This window comes from Amphiura filiformis, chromosome 5, assembly GCF_039555335.1.
Source record: "Amphiura filiformis chromosome 5, Afil_fr2py, whole genome shotgun sequence".
Taxonomy (NCBI): Eukaryota; Metazoa; Echinodermata; class Ophiuroidea; order Amphilepidida; family Amphiuridae; genus Amphiura; species Amphiura filiformis.
Window position 1 is genome coordinate 6,581,608 of NC_092632.1, and position 23,809 is coordinate 6,605,416.

General features: G+C 37.9%; 1 protein-coding gene across 1 annotated transcript; it reads left to right on the top strand.

Annotated features, from left to right (window-relative positions):
* The first annotated feature begins 842 nt into the window (after nt 1–842).
* On the top strand, nt 843–14,943 carry LOC140151755 (kanadaptin-like). Its single transcript, XM_072174091.1, has 11 exons — nt 843–2,082; nt 2,813–2,981; nt 3,770–3,898; nt 4,519–4,588; nt 5,451–5,593; nt 6,787–6,947; nt 9,408–9,477; nt 10,943–11,129; nt 12,694–12,805; nt 13,649–13,808; nt 14,744–14,943. Exons 1-11 carry the CDS (start codon nt 964–966, stop codon nt 14,941–14,943), a joined length of 2,520 nt encoding a protein of 839 aa, XP_072030192.1. The 5' UTR covers nt 843–963.
* Nucleotides 14,944–23,809: the final 8,866 nt, after the last annotated feature.

Below are 23,809 nucleotides of genomic sequence, written 5' to 3' on the forward strand. Positions count from 1 at the left end.
TTGTTGTTTTTTTACGACATTTGACCCTTTGCAAAATTAATCAAGCACACATCCTTGCTCACAAATATCGATTTTTATTTTATTTTTTTTAAATGTAAAAAAATGCCCATTCTTGGTCAAAAATATATTTCTTAATAAATTGACACCAAATATGACTAAAAACAATCATGCTGTAGCTGTAGCTGTACGAAAATATGACCATGCGAGTGGCATGATTGAGCCGGCAACTTGTGAAACCGCCCGGCCGTATGGCATTTTCCTAGCCTGCTACGCTAAATGTCTAAGTCATTTTTACATGTCTCTCATTTGTAATTTGATTTTTTTTTAGTAATAAACCCATTAATCAAATTTCCAGCCGCATTTTTCATTAAATTGTGGAATACATCTCTTTCAAGTGATGTAGGCCTATTCCCCCGTGTATTCCACAAGTTAATGAAGAATGCGGCTGGAAATTTAATTAATTACGGTATGGGTTTATTAGGGGGCCTACTCAGAAAATCAAAATTCGGCAAATGAGAAACAAAAACAAACGAACATGTAGCGCCCTAGCAGCCTGACGATAGGCCTACTCGGTTAGTTTTGTGGGGTTCATTATCGAACCCCAACGGTTTTAGCTTGTACCGTATTTATTTATTAACATAGGCCTTATTGGTTTGTGACATTTCAAGCGTTTTAAAATTTCAAAATAATCCCATATTCAATTACCTATTCCTCATCCTCCTGGTTTTTTTTTTACAAAAGCCACACGAGAAACTTGTTTTTATTTTTACTCTGATTTATATTTTCTTTGCTGACTGACACCGCCTGAGATGCATGCATGTTTAGGTCAAAGGTCAATTATAACTTCTCAAAATTCGACAACCATGTCGAAGTTTAGCACAGGCTGTCGCTCACATTTAATTTCTCAATAAGATAAAATTGGATCCATTATATGAATTAAATAACTGCTATATTATTGCTAACATGGCAGCTAATACAGACATAGGAATATCAGAGGAATTGACACCTCAGAGCGAGAGTTCTGCAGAAAAAAACGATCGCTCAGTAGACCCTAAAATGGCCAGTATTGAAAACAACGTAGTAGGGACGTCGTCTGCTGCGCAATGTAATAAAGTGCAAACTAATCCATCCAAAAGTGACATGTCGACTTCAAAAGCAGTCAAAGCAAAAGAAGAGGTTGGATTTAAACTTCCACAACTACCTTTAATAGGTAAATTGCCTCGACCTAAACATGGAACTGGATCTAAGTTTGCCGAGCCCGAGACAACTACGTTGACAGCCAGTTTGTGCCAACAAAAGACCACGGATGTGAAAAACTCTGGAAAATTAACAATGGGTTCAAAATCCACCATATCAGCAGACTCAAAAGACAGTGGTGGGTCTCCCACCAAGGAAGAAGTAAATAAGGTCACAGGGGACAAAGCTTCGGAATCCGATCAGAAACAGACAACTGTCACAACAGAAGAATTTGACACTTTTGCTGCACCAAAATTGCCAAATAAGCAACCTAAATTACAGTCAGTAAAACCAGAAAAGGCTGTTGATGTGAGTTCTTCAAGTGAAGAAGAGAAGCAGATTAGAAAAGTGTCCTCAGAAACGGAATGTTTGTCATCTAGCGAAAACGTCACTTCAACAAATTTAGGCGAAAAATTAATTGCTAAAGAAAAATCTAAATCAATTAGTAAATTATCACCAGCAGAAAAGCTTGCTAGAACTGCACCACTTCCATACAAAGAGCCATCATGGAGTGGTGTGCCTAGACTACCATATAATCTTGAAGTTTTAAAAGGTGGAACAATTTTATCAAAAATTCCACTCAACGAAAAACCGTATGTAGTATTTGGCCGGCTTGAGTCATGTGATGTGATGCTAGAACATCCTTCGTTATCACGCTACCATATGATACTACAGTATCGTTCAGTTGGTGATAGTGACAATGATCCTGGTTTTTACGTCTTTGACTTGGATAGCACGCATGGATCATTTTTGAATAAACAGAAAGTAAAACCAAAGACATATTGTCGTATGCACGTTGGGCACATGTTCAAGTTAGCAGGGAGCACACGGTTGTATATCTTGCAGGTTGGTGTTTATTCTATCTTCTAAAGAAGTAACGTATGGCAATCCTTTGCTCATGAGTGTCCATAGCGTAAACACAGGTGGGGTTCAGATTGGTTTATCGCTGATTCAATCAAAACATTAACAACAGAATTGGCTGATTTATGCGTCAAGGCTTCGTTCAGAACAGAGTGGTGCTCATGGAGGGAACACAAAGCCCTTTGTATGTTGTTCAGGACAGGCACGCTTCTTGCATGTTGATCAGAGCAATTTTGGTGCCATATTTGGTATGGGGATATCTATACAAAGAATAAACATTTCCATTGTCCTGTTTCCGTCGCCTCTCATGCGTCACCTTTTTATGCTGTGTCAGAAAGTCATTTAGAAGACATAATTCATTATTTTGCCATTTTTTATTGAAAATTTGTAATATTTCAGTCATTTCCCCCACCCTTTCAACATTCAACAGAGCTGCCTTTCAGCATTTTTTCATCACATTTCCAGTGGTTTAAATCATGGAAAAAGTGATTTACGATGCCTTTGACAATAAGTGTGATAGAAAGTCCGATGTTAAATAATGAATGTTCAAAAATAATAAATAATGAAAGAGTCACCTCATCCTTTGACAAAAAAAAAAGTGATGGGAAACAGGAGATCAACTTTCATTAGCCTTAAAGCATTCTACCCTTTGGAACGTACAGAACTATAGGCCCCTACATAATATTTTGTGCAAATGATTTTCCTCACAAATTAGGGCCCAGCAGAAGATGAAGAGGCAGAATCAGAACTGAGTGTCACTGAGCTGAAACAGATGAGAGAAAAACAGCTGATTGAACTGGAGAAACAGAAGATACAAGAGACAAAAGAAGAGGAAGAGAAGCAAAGACAGGAGGAAGAAGAGAAGGGCATCAGCTGGGGCATGGGTAAAGTATACTACTTTTGGAACATGCATTTATGATATAGAGTAAAATAAAGTTGCATGAAAAAAAAAGCTATGTACACAGTAATTGTACGTCACAAAAAAAAAAAAACTTTGTGCACACTAGTCATTCATCCAACCAAGTAACCTGAGTACATACATGTAGGACTCTCTAACAGACTAACACTATAGTTTTTTTCTGATTCATGGGTGAATGAACAGGCCTTTGAGCCTGGAAAAGTTCACCCATACCACTAGGGCCTAAACACAATTATTTGATTGGCGTAACATTTACAAAAAAAAAATAGGGTAGGTCGGTCGGCAATTTTTTTACACATATTTTACGCTGTCAATTGCGTATGATAAGGACCTTGGAACATTTTTTTTTTTTTTTTTTTTTCTTTTAATTTTTCAAGGGTCGGGCCTATTTGTAGGGTTGGTCGGGTTACACCAATCAAACAATTTTTTTAGGCCTAGTTCCTGGGCTTGGACAGTTCACTTTGTCCTCTACTACATATAGCTATAAAAGCAGGGTTGGTTGGTCAGTATTATAGGGGTTTTTTATCCAACTGTCAATAATGGTGCATGGTAATCCTGGCCTGACCTCTTCAATTGTATACACCGCACTGTAATTTTATCCAATCTTCAAGTTAAATGTCGGATTTTGTGTTGATTAAAATATTACAGATTACTTGTTGTTGTGTTTGCATGCTTGGTTAGAGCAAATCATGGATTTTTTTTTTGTTGATATTATTTCATAAGATTTAATCCTTTTATGTCTGAAACCTGTAGATGATGATGATGTAGAGGAAGAAGACCCTTCAGAAGAAAACCCATTTGCTTTGATGAGCCAAGAAGAAAGAGAAGCACTTTATATCAAAGATCCAAAGAAAACACTGAGAGGATTCTTTGAAAGGGAAGGTAAGAATAAATGTGATGCAAATAATTTGACATGAATTTTAACCTGCACAAGCCAATCAGATGTTTTCAGTTGATGCAAACAAGTTATTGCTCTCCAGCATTGACCTCCTTTTGTAAGATGGCTCTTTATTGTGTTATTATTATTAATAGAACTAGTCTAGTATACATACATAGCTAATAATAATGATTCAAGTCCTAAAAAAGAACACCCAGATCTTTATCTATGTTACTCAGGGCCCCCTTGGAGATCAGTACCAGATACTGAAGGGGTTACTCTGGTTTAAAAGAAAGATGAAATAAAATAAATAAATACTATATGTCAGCAATTAAAGAAGACACATCCTTGTGGATATACATTGTAAGATACCAGTATAATATAATGTCTTGCTTGTCTATTGCATGTAGGATAAATATATCTTATATCGTTGAGTTATTAGTCAGTTAATGTGACTGATACAGTGTATTCCTCATATCAGACTTTCATTTTATAAATTAACTGGCTCTTTAACCTCAGAGAGATGTTGAGAATTCATGGGTACCGGTAGTAATCATTTTAGACACCCTTTATAAATCTGCACATAAATACATATTGTTAAATGCACATTGTTTATATTTGACAGGGTTTGAGCTGGAATATGATGTAGAAGAAAAAGATACAGGTCATGGTCGACAATATATTTGCAGAGTGGAGTGAGTATTTCATTAGTGTTCTAGGTTGTCTTTTAGTTTACCATTTTGTGCTTGTTAGTTTGATCAATCAGTTGCATTATGCCTTCAAAAACAAAGCCGTTAAAATTAATTAAAAGGCAAAAACAATTAATTTAAGGGCTTTAGTAAGTATTTGGTTGGTTGGTCAGTATGACGTCACTCCCGATCACATTCATTGCATTGTTTGTTTTTACCAGGGTTTGACTGTTCCATCTTGCATCGTCTGAAATGAAGGGGATGCTGACTGTTTTTTTCATTAGGGGAAATCACAAAGCATGCCATACAATTAAATGCCACTTGGTTGAACAATTCCAAAAACTTATTTTTATCAAGGGAATTCTTCTTCCAAAGTACAAAAGGAATGTCAAATTATTGGTATTTTCTATGCTAAGAAAATTGACTGGAACTGTGAGACCCTGAACAAATCAATCTAGGGGTTTTGCAAGGGTATCCCTTTGACAAACATGAGAAATTGTGCAATAGATAGAACAACCCTAACTGAGACTCCCCTACATACATATGTAAGTGAGCAATTTGCAACAGACTTGCACAAATACATGCAAGTCCTATTTTTACATTATAGAGGAAAAAAAGATATTAATAACTGGTTCAACCTTACTAGAGCCAAAAATACTTCAACATGACACATGTTACCAACATTTAACAACCAATTATCTGAGGCGACATCTAATTGTTACTGATTCCCCGTATATGGGTCATATATTGTCCTTGGCTACATTACATTAACAAGCTAATAAGCTGGTCAACTAAAGCTGTCAAAGGGAATTGTGGAAAGGACCCAGATTCTTGGATGAGTGTACATTATCTTGCTGTATTATTGTAGATTGCCTGTGGATGATGCAGAGGGTTATCCTATCACTGCAGAAGCTGCTGTATCTGGCAAGAAGAAAGAAGCTGTAGTGGCATGTGCATTGGAAGCATGCCGTATCCTAGATGCGCAAGGAGTGTTGAGACAAGCAAAACATGGTGAGATATATGTCAGAAATCTTCATGTGAGAAACAATCTGAAATGGCGTGTTTTGGCAGGTCAATTGAATAAAACCTTATAACAAGCTCTTCCCAGAATAATGTCTTAACATTGTCAACAGATTTGTTACTCCTTGGAGAGGTATCCCTATAATAGTATATAAGCCCAGTATTATAACTTGATAACTTCATGTATTTGGTATGGAGTCAAAGATTAGTGTCATATTTTTCACACAAACTGTCTGTGTAATTAGTGTTACAAATTGGTTAATGTGTTAGAGGTGATCAGACAATGACCTTACTAAAGTCACAGGTTCTTAGATTCCATATGACAAGTGGGAAAGATGGTAACTGCATCTAGTCTTTGCCCAAATTAATCCCTGTGGGTGGAGGGTAATGGTCGCATGAAGTCAGAAATTGGCCTAACTAAGGTCAATGATCATCAGATAACAAGCAACTACTGTACATGTAGAATGTTCAGACACTGATGAACTTATACATATACATTATACACTGGGCTTTTATATTGCGCCATTTCGTATAGACCACAGCGCAGAAATACAACAACAACATAATATTTGAAAAGCAATAAATAAACAACAATCTGAGTGAAAAAACTACTGTTGAAAGAGATGTGTTTTGAGACCTTTTTTAAAACTGTGTATTGAATTAGAAGTACGGTTATTGATGGGTAATTTATTCCATAAACCTGGTGCTGCGAGTGAAAAACATTTATCAGCGGCAGAGTTGAGAGATTTGTGAGAAAATGTGGGCTCTGCGAGACGTGTGATATCTGATGATGAGCGAAGTCCAGAACGAGATTGACTGTACAGTGTGAGACAAGATGATAAATAATCTGGTGCCAGTCCATTCAACTGACAGACCATATCCTGCATTCTTTAAAACAGACCCAAGATGTATCTTGCAGATTTTTACATTTTAATAGTTGGTATCTGAATTAATTGCATTGATATCATCATTGCATTGCACAGTTAACATGGGTTCATTGATTATACATCGTCAGAGTATATTAGGGAGTTGCAAGCCAGGTAAAGATGGTGCCACCTCTTGTCTAACCCAAGATGATCACTGTGGCTCTGGTGTGACTAGTCACTGTTTGGCAGAATATTTTACCTAGTCGCTATCTTAATTTCTTTATACCAAACCGCTTGCATGTTCCATAAATATTACAGAGAGCAAAAAGAAGAAAGCTAAGAACTGGGCAGAAGATGATTACTATGACAGCGATGATGACACATTCTTAGACAGGACAGGGGAGATAGAGAAGAAGAGGGCAGCTAGAATGAAGAAAGCTGGTGTCATTAAGGAACAAGTGGAAACATTTGCATCACTGGTAAGTGGAGAAAATGCAATTCAACTGTATTCAATACTGTGAGCAATTCAATACACTGAGTGTAGGTGTGTTTCTGTAGGGTGTGTTTGAGCAGGGGTTGTGTGCGTACGTGTTTGCCGGCAAACAAGGACACACACAAGATTTTTCACCCTACACTGCGGACTTACCTCCAACTGAGGACAGTCCTCAGTCACAAACTGCTGAGACCGCAAAAGACCTCAAATGCATGCTAAATGCATTATAGTGGTATTTGCTCAAAACCACAGACCATATGTGTAAAAACTACAGTCAGCAGTTGATGGATAAAATGCCGTTTTGTATCGTACACAAAAAAAAAATCCACCATTTTAGTCCATGATTAGGCGATGAAAACATGATACACACATCCGCGGTTAGACAGCAATACACGCTGTCCTTGGTTGGCGGCAAAGACACACAGGGGTGTGTGTATGCACACCAGTAAAAGAGGACCCACACACGAGAAATCTGTGTCACAGCAGACGCACAGGACTGTGGACATTCACAATTCCTTGAGTGTTTCTAGATCAACAACAACGTAAAATGCAGTATAAACAGCGACTGCAGTTAGCAGTTATAGGGTCAGTCAGCATTTAGAAAGTGAAACCTTAAAAGGAGCTATGGTATGGCAAATAACACTGCAATGTGTGTGTCCGGAATTAGATAGTAAAAAGCTCCAATTGGTGTATTGCTGTCCATGTTTGCACACATGGTGTGAAGGTCTGCATTTGTTTTCTACATACGTGGACTTTGAGTCCATACTAATGTAGTGAAAAACCACACACTGCAAAACATGGACGTCCACAGTCGTAAGGCAGTGGCAGAGGGTGCTATAAACCATAACTTTGCATATGGGGTAGGATCCTCTATCGTAGGTGTAATACCAGGTCCACGGTTAGTGGTGAAATATCACAGAAGTCCACATTTGGATTATGGTATGTCTTCTTCTTCTTCTTCTTCCATGGTTGTGCAGTCCTCATACAGATGAGTATCAAACGCACTGCGAGGGTGGTCATGCGTGGTACAAGCATGACATAAACAAAATTGTGCGCAAAATAAACAGGTGCGAGTAAAAACTGGTAGCAGGATGATTACTGCCAGCAGGCCCTCAACGCAGTCTTGAAGGCATTGAGGGAAGAGGATGCAGCTGGGTCGGTTGACAGGCTGTTCCAGTCACGGATGGTGCGTGGAAAGTATGAGTTTAAGTAAGCTGTCGAACTACACCGCGGATATTGAAAACGGGAACCATGGCCTCTGGTGATTGAAGCTAGTGGAGTCATGTACTGGGACCACCTGATGTCGATGAGGTCAAACCGTATGCGATACATCATCTCCAGCCTGCTTTGGAGATGTCTGGTAGCCAAGGTGGGTCATTGGAGATCTTGAACCATGGCTGACACACTGCTGGAGCGATCATAGTCACCTGTGACAAACCTAGCACAACTTCTCTGAACCTGCTCAATCTTTCTGATGTTGCGTTGAGTATGAGGGTCCCAGGATGTGGCGGCATACTCAACTATTGGGCGGAAGAAGGTTTTGTAGCTGGTCTCTTTGATCTTGTGTCCACAGTGGCCGATGTTTCTGCTAAGGAAGGCTCTGATGGAATTGGCTTTCTTTGCCACAGTGTCAACATGCATGTTGAAGTTCAGCTTGAGTCAAGGTGGACTCCAAGATACTTAGCAGAGTCAACAATGTCCAACTCGTGGCCATGGATGGTGTATGAAGCCAGGACTGGTTTCCGCTTGTTGGTGATTCTTAACACCTGACACTTAGAAGCATTGAACTGCATCAACCAGCGGGTTTCCTACTTGACTAAGGAGTCAAGATCCTCCTGAAGATCCTCCTTTGCTGTCAGTGGGTGTTGAGATGCGCTTGTACAAAATACTATCGTCGGCAAAGAGTCTGGAAGTAGACCTGGTAGCACACTCTGGCATGTCATTAATAAATATCAAAAACAGCAGAGGGCCGAGCACACTGCCCTGTGGCTGTGTGTGGGTCCAAGGTTTCACTGTTAACAACCACACACACAATACGGGTCCACAGTTGTCGGTGAAAATGTGTAGTGGTTGTGGGTGTGCGGGTGTGTGTTTGGGGTGTTCATGTATGTGTGTGTGAGTATGGTAGACAAACAGGAAGATGTAGTCAGATGTGGTACTAAATTTAGGAAGACAAATGCTGAGAGAGAGAGAAAGAGCTGAAAAAAGACACAAGGTTGAGAAAATAGTTGAACTGTTGACAAAATTGCTAAACTACTCAAATATTTTAAATCATTGACCTCATTAACTGATATCAGTAAAAACAAACTACTGTCAGAAAATTACAAGATCTCAAAACCAGTTAAGCCTCACAAGACACATCCATTTAAGTCAAAATCTGAAGAAACAATATGTCATTACCATCTTCACCTATGCAATTTGGTATACTTTAAATTTTAAATTTCAGACAGCCAAACTAGCACAGGTGGAATCAGAAATGAAGCAAATAGATGAAGACATTGAGTCACTCAAACAAAGTAAGTTAGATTCTGTGCATGTGTGCCCTTCTCATCATTCTGTATGCCTCTACACATTTAGGCAGCTCAGACTACTTGCTTGGTTTAGAAGAATTGACATTGATAAACTGCCTGATATCAGTTGAATTTCACATTGATAAACTACTCAATATCAGCAGTAGATATGGCAGTGATGAACTACCTGATATCAGTAGAATGTGATGTTGATAAACTACCCCATATACCAGCAGTAGATAAACTATCCAATGACAGCAGTAGATTTGGCATTGATGAACTACCTGATATCAGTAGAATGTGACATTCATAAACTGCTCAATATCATCAGTACATATGGCATTGATGAACTACCTGATATTAGGCATCCCTCTAGAGATCGGAAGGTTGTGGGTTCGAATACCATGGCGGCACATTCCTTTGCTTTTATTTAAATTGGGTTGTGTGCTGGGTAGGATTTCGTTTATTTGGTGTCTTGTTTAATTGTAACACTTTGGGTTGGCAAACTGTTCTTTCTTTCTTATTGATGATCTTATTGATATCAGCAGTAAGTATGACATTGATGATCTATCTGATATCAGCAGTAAGTATGACATTGATGATCTATCTGATATCAGCAGTAAGTATGACATTGATGATCTATCTGATATCAGCAGTAAGTATGACATTGATGATCTATCTGATATCAGCAGTAAGTATGACATTGATGATCTATCTGATATCAGCAGTAAGTATGGCATTGATGATCTATCTGATATCAGCAGTAAGTATGACATTGATGATCTATCTGATATCAGCAGTAAGTATGACATTGATGATCTATCTGATATCAGCAGTAAGTATGACATTGATGATCTATCTGATATCAGCAGTAAGTATGACATTGATGATCTATCTGATATCAGCAATAGATATTACATTGATAAACTGCCTCATATCAGTAGTAAATATGGCATTGATGAACGACCTAATAGCAGTAGTAGATTTGGCATTAATAAACTCACTTATAGCAGTAATAGATCTATGTCATTGATGAATTACCTGGTAGCAGAAGTAGATCTATAGCATTGATAAACTACCTGATATCCGCAGTAGATGTGACATTGATGAACTACCTTATATCATCAGTAGATCTATGGCATTGATAAACTACCCGATATCAGCAGTAAATGTGGCATTGATGAACTATCTGATATCATCAGTAGATCTATGGCATTGATGAATTACCTGGTAGGATATCAAACATATAAACAACATTGATAAACTACCTGATATTAGCAATAAATTGGGTATTGCCTGTGCTTTTTGCCAAATATCAATAAAGATTAAGGTTAGGATTACAGGTAGTGTAAGTTTTAATATAGGCCTATTATAGATTACCTTTAGTGTTCTGAAGCCATTGCCTTTATTTGATAAACTTGTCTGTGTCAAGATTAACTGTTGCTGTTAATTCATAATTACCTGCTTTCAGCCAGTGAGCAAGCTTCAGGAGATGACTCTTTAGAAGCATTCATGAGTAGCATCAAGAGTGGTACAGCCATGGATAAGAGCAAGAGAGCTAAATTGAAGATACATAAGATTGAATTACGCAAAGAACAGGCCAAGTTGTTGAAACTTATTAATATAGCTAGACCTGCAGCTCTACCTCAAATCAAGAGGTAAATATTCAAGGATTTATAACATCAAACATGTATTGAATCTTGCATTTGTTTACAGGTAAATTAATTCACTTGAGTAACTTTTACCTAATATCACAATTTTTGTGAAACTCTTTGACAGGTATGATTTCTCCAATTCCAATAACATAAGGAATCTTTGGTGCAGAAATGTTGGGTTTCTTGCAACAAAATATTTAAAAATGAGGAAGTACAAGGTGTCCCATAAAAAAGTTACATGTAGAAAATGAACCACATTTTGTAATGGTACAACAAAACAATGTCATTTTTTCAGATATTATTTATTCATCCTTCTTGTAACTATTTGCTAAGTTTCAATTCCGTATCTGAAAAGCAACTAAACTTATGAGCGCAAGATGACAGGGGTGTCAAGAGTGGCTAACCATCAAAATATCGCACAGCGAAAGTTTGACACACGCACACCTTTGTTTTCAGATTTTTTTCTGTATTACTTTTATGTTTCTCTTATTTTTCATTGTTGAACATATTGCACAAAAGAAACATATTGAAAAATTAAATATTGTACACTGAAAATAAAGTTTTAGCACTTCTTGACTCTTGGTGGTAACGAAGGAAGATGGCCAATAGAGAAGAATGCGTTTTTGTGAAAGCACGCTTTATCTCCTGTCATCAACATAGTAAAATGAATAACAATCTTTTGCATTTAGGCCTTGTTTGGATTTTGTTGACTTGAAATCGCTGCTTTTTGTTTTTACATTTTTGACTGAACACTTGAAATAAAGTTTTATTCTTTGTTTATCAGAATAAAATACTGCATCTGCCATGCTATGGCTGGGCCTACTCAAGTGCCCCGCCAAATGCACGGTGGCTGTGACGGTGGTATAATGAACCTCGTGTTGCATTATATCACGTAACTTGAGCTTGCTCAGGAATGCGTGGAATGCGGACTAAGTATCGTTGGTTGTGAACTTGACATTCACAGGAGTACTAGTAGAGGGTACATAGATTATGTCACGAAAAGGATATTTATATTTGTTAACATTAACTTATATGTAAGCAAGGAACATCCTTGTAAGTATTTATGATTAGACTTGTGCTCACAATGACCAGTGAAAGAAATACCTATATCACCTTCGCCTCCCGATGAGACAAAGTATAGATTGACTTGTGACTGGTCATAATGATTAGATTATAAAGACATTTGTAATGCTTGATTTCAAGTGAAAAGCAAACTTTTTAGCTCAATAGCCCTCAGCCCTAGCAATTGTGTTAGTTTGTTCTCATGGAAAATTGAGCTCATTTGACATTCTTGTGTCCAAAAAAAAGTAACCGCTGATTATTTCTTCATAACTGTACAAAACCCCTGTGAAGCTTAGCTGTGAATGGTTAATTTACATATAAATATGCTGATGAGGGGCTTGAGTATGTTAAGAGTGTCATTCTTGAATAATGTTGAAATGTTTATGAGGCATCTTAACCATATTTGACATATGATATATCACTTATAAAATGATGCATAAAGTACACATAGTTGGAAACATTTAAATATGTTATAATGTATAATAATACATGTTTATATTTTCAGGCAGGCAGGACCGTCCAAGGAAGCCAGTAGTAGCAGCAGTGTCACCACTAAGAAACTTCCAATGTTTGGCTCTCTCAAAGGCAGACTAGGGGCTAAAAAATTCAAATTTGTGGTAAGAGACTTAATTAGGGCTAAAAAAAAGGGTTGTCTCTCAAACATTTTCCAAAATAGCTATGTACTACGCTTGTGGGATTGTATGTAAAATGAAAAAAGAGGAAATATTAAAAGGGGTATCTGGGTTAGGATATAGAATTCCTTCAAACTTACGTACAATGTCAAATATTGTCTCCTTTATGCATCCAATCCATGTAAAAAAAACCGAGAACATTTTCAGTACAAATGTCAATAATTTGCACAATTATTTTGTGAAGAAGCAATGATTTTGTGTCAATATACATGTAGTTCACTTACATGCTTATAGAAAGCGTACATGTCACAGGAATATGCAGCATTTAATCATAGAGAAGTATCAGTAAGCTGTTACCAGTGTAACTAGTAGTAAAGCTTACCATACAGTACAATAAAATTCCTGGACCTATACCACAATACACTGAGAGTGTGGGAACGATGCTAATTTGGTAAACTTCTTTTAAGCATTATGAGTAAGGGCAGCTTTCGACAGTTCCTCCCCTCTGCAGCCAAAAGATACTAATATTAACAGCATGCAATACATTACCTAACACCCCTCCACGCATAAGTGTCCCAACCTCCAGCATTATATAAAGCAAAGGCTTTACTATACTTTGTATTACCTCATGTTTGGTAGTGGCGTTATTGCTGTTCATGTAGTTGTGCTGCGAGTGTGCTAACAAACTGTCCTTGTATGTGTGTGTATATGCTCAGTGTAAGGGTGGCACAATGCGATTAGATAATATGTGCATAAAACATACATCACTATCAAACTCAAGGTGAAAGAAAGTTCAGAACTTCTATACTTTTCTCATTGTTTTCCCAGATGCCAGTAGCAGCCAACCCAGTGGCTCAACCAGCTATCTCCAGCACTACTGATGATATTGAAGAAGAGGAGGAGGAAGAAGAAGAAGAAGATGATGATAAAGATGTTCCTATGGAAACCAGCAAAGGTGAGCAGAAAGAACCTGAGAAATCTGTTAAAGGTATCTTGTGCTTGTATCATGTGCTTTTATATGGCTGTGAATCCTGGGTAATATCTGGTGACATAGAAAATAAAATAAATGCATTTGCCACATCATGCTATTACTGCAGTTAAAGTTTATCCACAAATACTTGAGAGGGATATGGATAAGGGTATAGTAAGGATTACAATAAGGGGTATGGGTAGGTAAGGGATAGGGTTAGGTTTGGGGGTGGGGCTAGAGTGTGTTAAAAGTGTCTTCAAAATGTGTGTAAGAAGTGTCTTCAAAACGTATGTAAGAAGTGTCTTCAACATGTCTTGAAAACAAAATAAAGTGATTTTGATTTGATTTCAAAGCAACTATCAGTAGATCATTAAGCAGCCCATCAGCACTGGGTGTGTGATCATGTGCTACATGCCTACAGTGCACTACATGCTTATGGTTGGTGGTGGGTGATAAAAAAATCCTTGCAAGATTTTAATGTGCAATAATATTTTGAAACAAATTCATCAGGTTTGGTAATGAACGAATAAATAGAGTTTTTCTTTTGTCAAAACCAATTTGAAGAAAACTTACTAGTTTTTCTTGCTGACAGTTTAGTCAGTTAGCAACTGACTTTATCAAAGCTTGGTGTTGTTGTGATGATCCAACAGCTGACGACTGGCGGGAAGTTATGTCACTTCCGGTGTTAGTCTTGCTGGCAGTCTTCAGAAGTGGATCATTCACGTGTATGATCCACTTCTGAAGACTGCCAGCAAGACTAACACGGAAGTGACATAACTTCCGCCAGTCGTCAGCTGTTGGATCATCACAACAACACCAAGCTTTGATAAAGTCAGTTGCTAACTGACGAAACTGTCAGCAAGAAAAACTAGTAAGTTTTCTTCAAATTGGTTTTGACAAAAGAAAAACTCTATTTATTCGCTCATTACCAAACCTGATGAATTTGTTTCAAGATCTGAGAAGTAAATACGGACAGAAAACTGTGACTTTAGTGCGAGATCTAGAAAGAGTAGAACAGAAAATCGCCCGTCATCGTAATCACTTACGGTACTCTCTGAGATGTAAAGAACTTGAACTCTCTCCCCCTAGTCTTATGATAAAATGCCCGATTAATACCAAAAAGGCTCGTGATATTATAGCTAAGGCTCAGTAAAGAACTTCTTCGTGAAAGAATAAGAATCATAAACAATAAACTGTGTAATCTCAATGAAAAGAAAGTTACGATCGAGAATGAATTAAATAGTTCGTTGAACCCTACGAAGCAACGCCATCTATCGACCCATGTAAACAACATCAAAAGTGCTGAATTTGAAAAAAAAACAAAATGTCGCCATGTAGAGAAATTAAACCGGCTACAGCAAAAACAGAAGCGAAAAAGGAGCCAGAATTAGATCTGAGCGGTTCACAACTGAAGAGGTGGGTAATAAATCTATCAAAGTATAAACTTACGAAGCCACAATGTAGTGCGTTAAGCAAAGGCCTCAATTATGCCGTTTCCCCGGCCAAGCTCCCTGTCGAAGAGTACATTGTAGCGACAGAGCAAGCGTGTGCCAAGCTTCCGAATTTGGAAGCCACTGTCCTTCGCCCGGAGATCGCTGGCACTCTTAGATCTGCTAAGCCGCCGAAATCAAACATAACTAGGGATGAAAGAAAGGCATTAAATGAGTTGCAAAAAGAAAAGACCATTACCATCTTACCCATGGACAAAGGAAAGGCAACTGTTGTTATGGATACACAAGATTATGAGGATCGTGTGAAGGACATGTTGAGTGATGAGAAAACTTATGAAGTGCTGAAAAAAGATCCCACTAGTAAATACAAGAAAGAACTTATGTCCATCCTCACTAGCTTACGTGATAAATCAAAGATCACACAAGCGCAGTACGATCACCTAAGACCCTCGGGGGAAGTTATTCCTAGATTGTACGCCACGCCAAAGGTCCACAAACCGAATACTCCGTTAAGACCTATCGTCGATTATACGGGCAGCTTAGGTTATAACACGTCCAGAGCCCTGGCTGATATCATTAATCCCATTGTAGGCACTACCGAACATCATGTCAAAAATTAGTATGATTTAGCAGAAGAATTATGTGGGGTTATGATCGAAAACAATGAGCAATTCATCTCACATGATGTAGTATCCCTATTTACGAATGTGCCTATAGACGAATGCCTTGACATAATCCGTGACAGACTCGAAAAAGATCCGGATCTGAAAAACGCATGCGCTGTTAGAGGTTGAAGATATTATGGTTTTAATGAAGTTTGTTCTGACCACTACCTACTTCACTTTCCGGGCACCATCTACAAACAAAAATTTGGTGCAGCGATGGGGTCACCGGTCAGTCCCCTCACAGCGAACATCTTCATGGAATGGTTAGAACAGCGCGCCATCCTTACTGCCCCACTACAGTGTAAACCCCGCTTCTGGAAACGCTATGTCGACGACGTTTTAGAAATAGTTCAAAAAGACTCTGCTGAAACATTGACAGAACATCTGAACCAGGTCGACACTACCTCTAGCATAAAGTTCATGTATGAGGAAGAACAGGACCACCAAATTCCCTTTTTGGACACCCTAATAATCCGTAAACCTGACAATTCTATCAAACTCATGGTCTACAGAAAAAAGACCCATACAGACCAATATCTGTCTTTCACGTCCCATCACCCTCTTCATCAGAAAATGGGAGTTGTGCGCACGTTACTTGATAGGAAAGACAGAATAGTTACGGAGGAGGATGATAAAGTCAAAGAGGAGGAACACATACGACAGGCTCTAGCTAAGTGTGGTTATCCAAAGTGGACAATTGATAAAGTCAAGAATCAAATGGAAGCCAAACAACAAGAAAAGACAAAGAAAAGTAAGAGCACAACATCTGAACAAAAAGTAAAGGTCTGGTGGTGTTACCTTACGTGGCGGGAGTGTCGGAAAGAATAAGTAGAACTCTCAAAAACACGACATCGCGACCGCCATGAGACCCCATACCACGATCAGAAAAATGGTGGTCCATCCGAAAGATAAACAAGATCCGGTTAAAACCCCTAATTGTGTTTATGAAGTTCCCTCATGGTAGCTGTGAGCTAACTTATGTTGGTGAAACTAAAAGAACTTTCGCACGCAGCCTGGATGAACACAGGAGGGAGGCGGAGAAAGCAAGTCAACAAAAGTATACAAGGTCAAAGAGGAAAGAATCAGAGAGCCATTTTAAGAACTCAGCCATAAGCGATCACGTAGCCAGGGCTAATCATATTATCTACTGGGGGGAGTCCAATATTTTAGAGAGAGATAGTGATAGGAAAGCCCGATGGATTAAAGATTCAATACAGATCAGAAAGAGGGGCGAGGAGTAATGAACAGAGACGAGGGGTCTACAATCTTAGTCACGTGTATGATCCACTTCTGAAGACTGCCAGCAAGACTAACACGGAAGTGACATAACTTCCCGCCAGTCGTCAGCTGTTGGATCATCACAACAACACCAAGCTTTGATAAAGTCAGTTGCTAACTGACGAAACTGTCAGCAAGAAAAACTAGTAAGTTTTCTTCAAATTGGTTTTGACAAAAGAAAAACTCTATTTATTTGTGCAATAATATTGTTATAACAAATTTCTCTAGGTCCATCTGGTGATGGTTACCATGTATCAAGCTCTGCTGATGAAGTAAGACAAAGGATCAAAGAAGATGAAAAAGATTTACCTACCAAACAGGTGAGTTAGAATAAATATGACATCAATAAAGCAACTGACAGGAAAGTGTGTCTGATGCGAACAGTGAAATTGAGTATGAAGCCGAGTAGCAATTAAGCATTGTTTGTTAATCTTTTGTTCTAGTTTATTTTGTGTTTTATATGTTGTGCATGTGTTCTGATCATCCTCAATTAGCTATGATTTCAGCCTTGTTTATCAGGGATAGTCTAGTCTAGGGTGTCTGCCTAGCATGCAGAAGGTTGCCAGTTTGATTCTGGAGTTTGCGCTGGGATTTGTTAAGTTTGTTTGTCTTTTTAAATTTACATTTTAATTATAACACATTGGGTGGGTTAAACTGTTCGTTCCTCTTGTTTCAAAGCAGAGTAAATAACAAGAAGATTTTGTCTAATTTTAAACTTGATTATCATACAAATAATTCAGGACTATGTTCCATACAATCATTATTGATAAGGTTAGCCGAGGAGTCATGATAAAATATTTTCCTACCTTCTGCACTAAATTCAAACTGCAAAGAGGAGGCTAAAATGGAGGAGAAAATGTAAAAATCACCACCGAATCTTTTAAAACTGAATATTTGGATGAAATTTTGTTTGTCCATGTAAGAAAAAATTTAAGAGTATTTTTATGAAAGATAATCTTTGTTTAAGTAGTTTGAAAAAGAGGTCATTGGTTAATGCAAGCAAAGCGAAGCACAAAACACACAAAAAGACACTGCAACTGTCAAAAGACTTGACAGTTGCAATTGGCTCGCAATCTCAAGCTGGTTGGCTGCTCCAAATATTTCTAAAATTATTTGCAAGTATTGTGTCATATATTTGATGCATGGTACAATTTGAATGCATTCTTTACTTATAATCAATAATATTCTCTTAACAGAAAGATCACCTTGTCAAAGGACCCATGCTACCCCCTAGCCAATCCATCAAAGGGCCTGCACTATCTCCAAGCGATTCCATCAAAAGACCGTCTCACCGACCATCAGGTCGTCTTGTCAAAGGACCATCACTCCCGCCTGTTATCAAAGGTCCTACACTCCCACCTGTTATCAGAGGTCCTACACTCCCATCAGACTCCCTTGATATGAGTGGGCTTCAAAGAGGACCAAGTAAGAGAGAGTATGAGGAGGAAGAGGAAGAAGAGGATGTGCCTGAAAAGAAGAAATCAACCCAACAGGTTGCTATGGAAACAGAGGATGATGTCACAGATTGGGCACCTCCAGAAGGTAATGAAAATAGATACCTATTTCTTTCCAGTGTTATAGAAACTGTATTTAAAATGATTGGTACCTGACAGTTTGGATGTTTATTTGAAAAGCCTGTTCCTTCCCAATATAATATTGGCAATATTAGATCCTTGATATTGATATTGATATGATATTATTTTTTATTGCAAATTTGTGGCATGTAGGCCAAATTACATGTAATGTTTATGATGTTGTGTGTGTTTGATAAAAATTTATTAAAAATGGCTAATTTCAGCCTTTGAGAAACCTTAAAATCCAGATACTTCATGGAAGCGCTGCCCCCTGGACCCCCACCAGGCTGCTGTCCATGGACCCCACCATAGGCCCGAAGGCAGACCATGGACCCCACCCCTTAGGGCTCAAAGGTGCGATCTTGCCGTGCCCTATGAGTAAGATTGACAGGTTGCAAAACATTTTCAGTGTCTTTTTTAATGCCACTTTTCAGGCCTGAAATTCATAGTGGTAGCTGACATGGAGGTGCTGATCACTGCACATGAGCTATAAAACTGGGCAGCAGCATCCCCCTTGTCTAAATCGTACACAGTCCCCTTGAACATGCCTGCGGCATAGGGCGCCCTCTGTTTTGTTGGGAGGTAGGTGCTGCAGCTGGTGCAACCCCACCCAATCTCACACCCTATGTGCCTCCCTAGTAGGGAGCTGGAAACTCACAGGATTATTTATCCCTAACCCCACACTCAGTCACTCATGCATGTTGGGTTGGGGATTATGCTCTAGAGAATCAGAGATGTTTGGCAGTTTTATGTTACGGTATTTAATATGAGTTGACATTACAATATGTTGCATCATTTCTTGCAGGTCAAACAGGTGATGGAAGAACAGCTCTGAATGAGAAATTTGGATACTAGAACTATTACAACAGACTTGAGTTTGAGATAATGCTTGGTCTTCAACAGGTTACAGAACAACATCTGTGAATGATAAGTGTGGATACTAGAACTACTGCAAGATAATTTAGTTTAAAATTAAGCTAGGAGCTCTTGACAAGAAACTCTACAAAAACAATAATATGGACACCTGTTCAACAGTTTTTGACTATTCCTGAATTTTGACACAGAGGTTAACAATAATCATAGAATTAGCTTATTAGTTTGAGAGTTTTCTGCCTTGTGTGGAGTGTGGCATGTGTGTGTGATTATGTTGCACATTACAGTAGCAATCATGACAACAACAACTTAAAAGGGCATTTCGTGATCCACAGCCTCATCCCACCACTTTTTTCAAAAAAAGTTGAGATTTTTATACCACTGGAAACCTCTGGCTACATAATGTTTATGTACCAACAATTTCTTGCAGATTAATTCGTTTAGCAAAAGTATCGTCAAATTTGAATTTCGTTCTGGTATACCAGAACGAAATTACAACACTGGACTATGGAGCAGTGTAATAAACATAATCATGCATAACTTGCAAATGCATAATTTAATGGAATCAACTGAAATTTTGGGAATAAGCTTTTTTCGTGGATATCTACTGAAAAATGTCATAAAAAGAGGATGCTAGGATCACGGAATCCGCCTTTAAGGCATGAACATTACGATTCCTGTGTGTATATGTACTGGTATGTTCACCATGTTCAAGTCAAAAAAGAACAATGATCCTTTGTTTCTTGTTATAGTTTCTTGTCGCATCATCAAATCATGTGCTAACCTCAATTGTAGTACTCGCATACTGGCGAGTTGACATGTGCGATCAAAAGCGGTGCATCTGAATACATGCGGAGTAACTGCAACAAGGAAGCCAAACCGACTATGTTATAGGATCTACTCTGTGCAGGGTTCAACAGAAGATTGTCAGCCTAATATGCTAATACTTACATTATTTATGTTTCAAAGGTATTGAGGAACCATAAAAATATATGGTTTAAATAGTCCCATATACAAACTTTTCTTTGGATATAAAGAAATAACAATAAAACAAGATTTGTCAATGGCTTGGCCAATGCACATAATAATGGATAGTTGACTTGGCCACAAAATGCCAAAGAGGTGTTGTGTAATCATATAAAGGGTAAAAATATGTAAATTATATATATTTTTATTTAATAGTTTGGTAGAGTATGGTAATAAATTTAGTACTAGAACATACTTTTAAGATTTGCTATGTTGCATCTGGTACAACCAGCCTTCATTGGCCAACTGTTATAGTATTATATAATTTTTATTCCATTACTTGTTGGAATGACTGTGAACATTCAATCCTCAGTTTGGTAGAGCCAGGCAACTAGAAAGCAGAGTGTCCTGGAGTACTGTACCTCATGGTGTGTAGGATGATGATGATTGTAATGCTTTGGCACCACATGATCTACTCGGGCCACTGGCACTCAATAGGAAATTAAGATACGCAAACCGGGGAACACAAAAAGATTTTTAAGTGTTGAATGTTGAATCCTAGTCCACGAGAGATGCAAGAATTTCTGCAATAGGACATTTAGTTACTGGGCAAGTTACTGTGCATGATGATAATAACTCATTTGTGATGTGATCAAGCAAAATGAGTCGGATGTCGGGAATATTGATTTTGAGATATAGCCAATAATAGCATTCAATTTCTTTTATATTTTATTGTTCTGAACAACTCTAGAATGGCCATATCTCTGGAACCATAAGTCTAATTATGATGGGGTTTTCAGCAAAATAAAGCTCTGAAAATGGCCCATGTAATGAAATTGAAAACTGAATTTTGATTTTGATCGCATCACAATTGTCATAATTGCCTCCTTTGGCGTGAGTAGATCATATTTACTTTGTTGACATCACAGACTACTACAGACTATCCATCAACAGTCAAAGTCCCTGTGCTTTGTATGCTGTGAATTCTTCCATATTCATGTAGGCCGATTATTCAATCGTGCGTGTCAACCATTGGGTGCCTTCACGTGTATGTGATAGAGCATTGTGTGTCTTCATGTTTATGTGAAAGACCATAAAAATATGCAGTATGTGCATAGCAGTTTTGTCTGTCGGACCGTCATGGAACAATCGGCCCTCATTATCGGGTGATGCTGAAACATTGACTGTTTGTGTTTAGTCTGTATTATAGTAGTTGTTTGTGGTTCACATCTCAACACTTTATTACAGAGTTTTTCTGTACATAGCTTGGGACTTTGGTACTCAATTTGTAGTGTATAAGTACCACAAACTCAAAGTTCTTAAACAAATGTCCTGGTCCTCAATTTGTGTACAAATGACAAGAATTAAATTACAAAATGCATACTACTTTCTTCTGTTACTCATAAAATAGGACAGATCTCACAAAATGCTGAAGAAGCAGATGTTACTGTAAGTAAGGGAACATACCAAAAGTTTGATAACATCCTCCTAATGAAAGTCCCTTCTTCAGGGGGAAGGGGATCAAAAAGTCTGATTATGTTTGTAAAATACTAGTTAAAATATCAGTCAGTCTTTTTCATTATTTGGTCATTTTGTGAAGTTCAGTATCGGCACTCCACAGTGGTCATGGCAGGTGGTTTCTTCAAAAAGATTACAAATCAAGTCAATATTTGAAATATGTGAAAGGCATGATATGAAGAAAATATGCATTAGCTTTGACGAGTCTGTATAATTTGAGTATAACGAGACAAATTAATATCACCAATAGTATACACACTATGTAGGTACAGCCTTCCATTGTCTAAACATGACCAATATCCAAGAAATACAGGTTGGTATATTGAACGTTTCACACTTACATTTCAGGGAGGGGGTTGGTCACCCTCCTAATGAACAGACTTTGGTTTATTTTGGTTTCATCAAGTTTAATTTGTATGTATGTATGTATCAGACAGCAGTTATTAATGGCCATCTTGCATGCACAAAGAAAATGATGGGACTTGTTTCCACAAATTAGGAATGTCTTTAATAATTTTGAAATTAAATTCACGGTAGCAGGCATCATACTCCCAAGTTAAATTTATATTTAATCATGCTTATACAATTAGGAAGTATTTTAAATATAAATAAGCTACGTTCATTTCCAAAAGTGATTGATGATAGAGTTAATAACTGCACCTCTTCTCTGGTTATTTGGAGGGCATTGTGAAAAATCTAAACATTTTGCCTTGTGAACCGAGGAATATCCCATTGGGCATAGCCGTATGCCCTGAGGGATATTCCGAAGTCCAAAGCAAAATGTTTAAATATATATTTCACAATGCCTGACATATAACTGATGCAAAGTTGTTAACCAAATTCATAACTGACATTTTTTAACTCATTATTCAAGATTTGTCCTCTGTACTTTGATATGTTTGTGTATATTCTCAGTCATCAAGGTATATCAAATTAAACTTTTCAACTGGACTTGACTTACTATTATAACTGGTGACAGTTTCACACCCTATCCTATATGTTTCTTCAGGCCATCTGATTTCTTGGTGGCGATTGGTTAGTTACCCATGATGGGGTAAAAAAACTGAGTCGTTGAGGGATCTCCATCCCATAGTCCATAAACTAGGTGTCATCAAAACGCTATTCCACCATGCAGACACTATTTCATAAAAGGACCATGAGCATTTGAAATCTGCACTTGGTGCTTGTGGATACTGCAAATGGATCTCAGAGAAAGCGCTTCACAGATCAAACTCACCAACAAAGGACGGTGCTTCGCATACAGCAGGGGAGGAGAAACAACAGCACAATGTTACCATACCCTATGTATCTGATCTCTCTGAGACTCAAAGTTCGTAGAATTTTTCTAGGATATGATGTTAAACTGTCACCAGTTAAAATAGTAAGTCCAGTTGAACAGAGTTTAATTTTCAATTTGATATCTGTAATTTGTTGAAATAAACAATTTGTCCTTCAAAAAATCGAACAGGCCAAAACTTACCAATTACAGCAGTGAAAAATCATGTCATATGCAAATACGGCAGTTGAGCACACATGAAATGTACCGATACAGAGGATTTGTGCACGTCGAAGTCGTTGTACCATGTAAATCCTTGCTATGTCACACGTAGAAGTTATTGATGGATAACCTCCAAGCCTGTGTGTGCATATGGTGTGATACGCCAAGGTAATGAATAAATCGCATTATTTATATG

Excerpts from the sequence above, each read along its gene's own strand:
- LOC140151755 (XM_072174091.1), top strand. The coding sequence starts at position 964 with ATGGCAGCTAATACAGACATAGGAATATCAGAGGAATTGACACCTCAG. Across the intron at positions 6,948-9,407 it reads TGGAAACATTTGCATCACTG|ACAGCCAAACTAGCACAGGT; the intron begins GTAAGTGGAGAA and ends TTTAAATTTCAG. Across the intron at positions 12,806-13,648 it reads CTAAAAAATTCAAATTTGTG|ATGCCAGTAGCAGCCAACCC; the intron begins GTAAGAGACTTA and ends TTGTTTTCCCAG.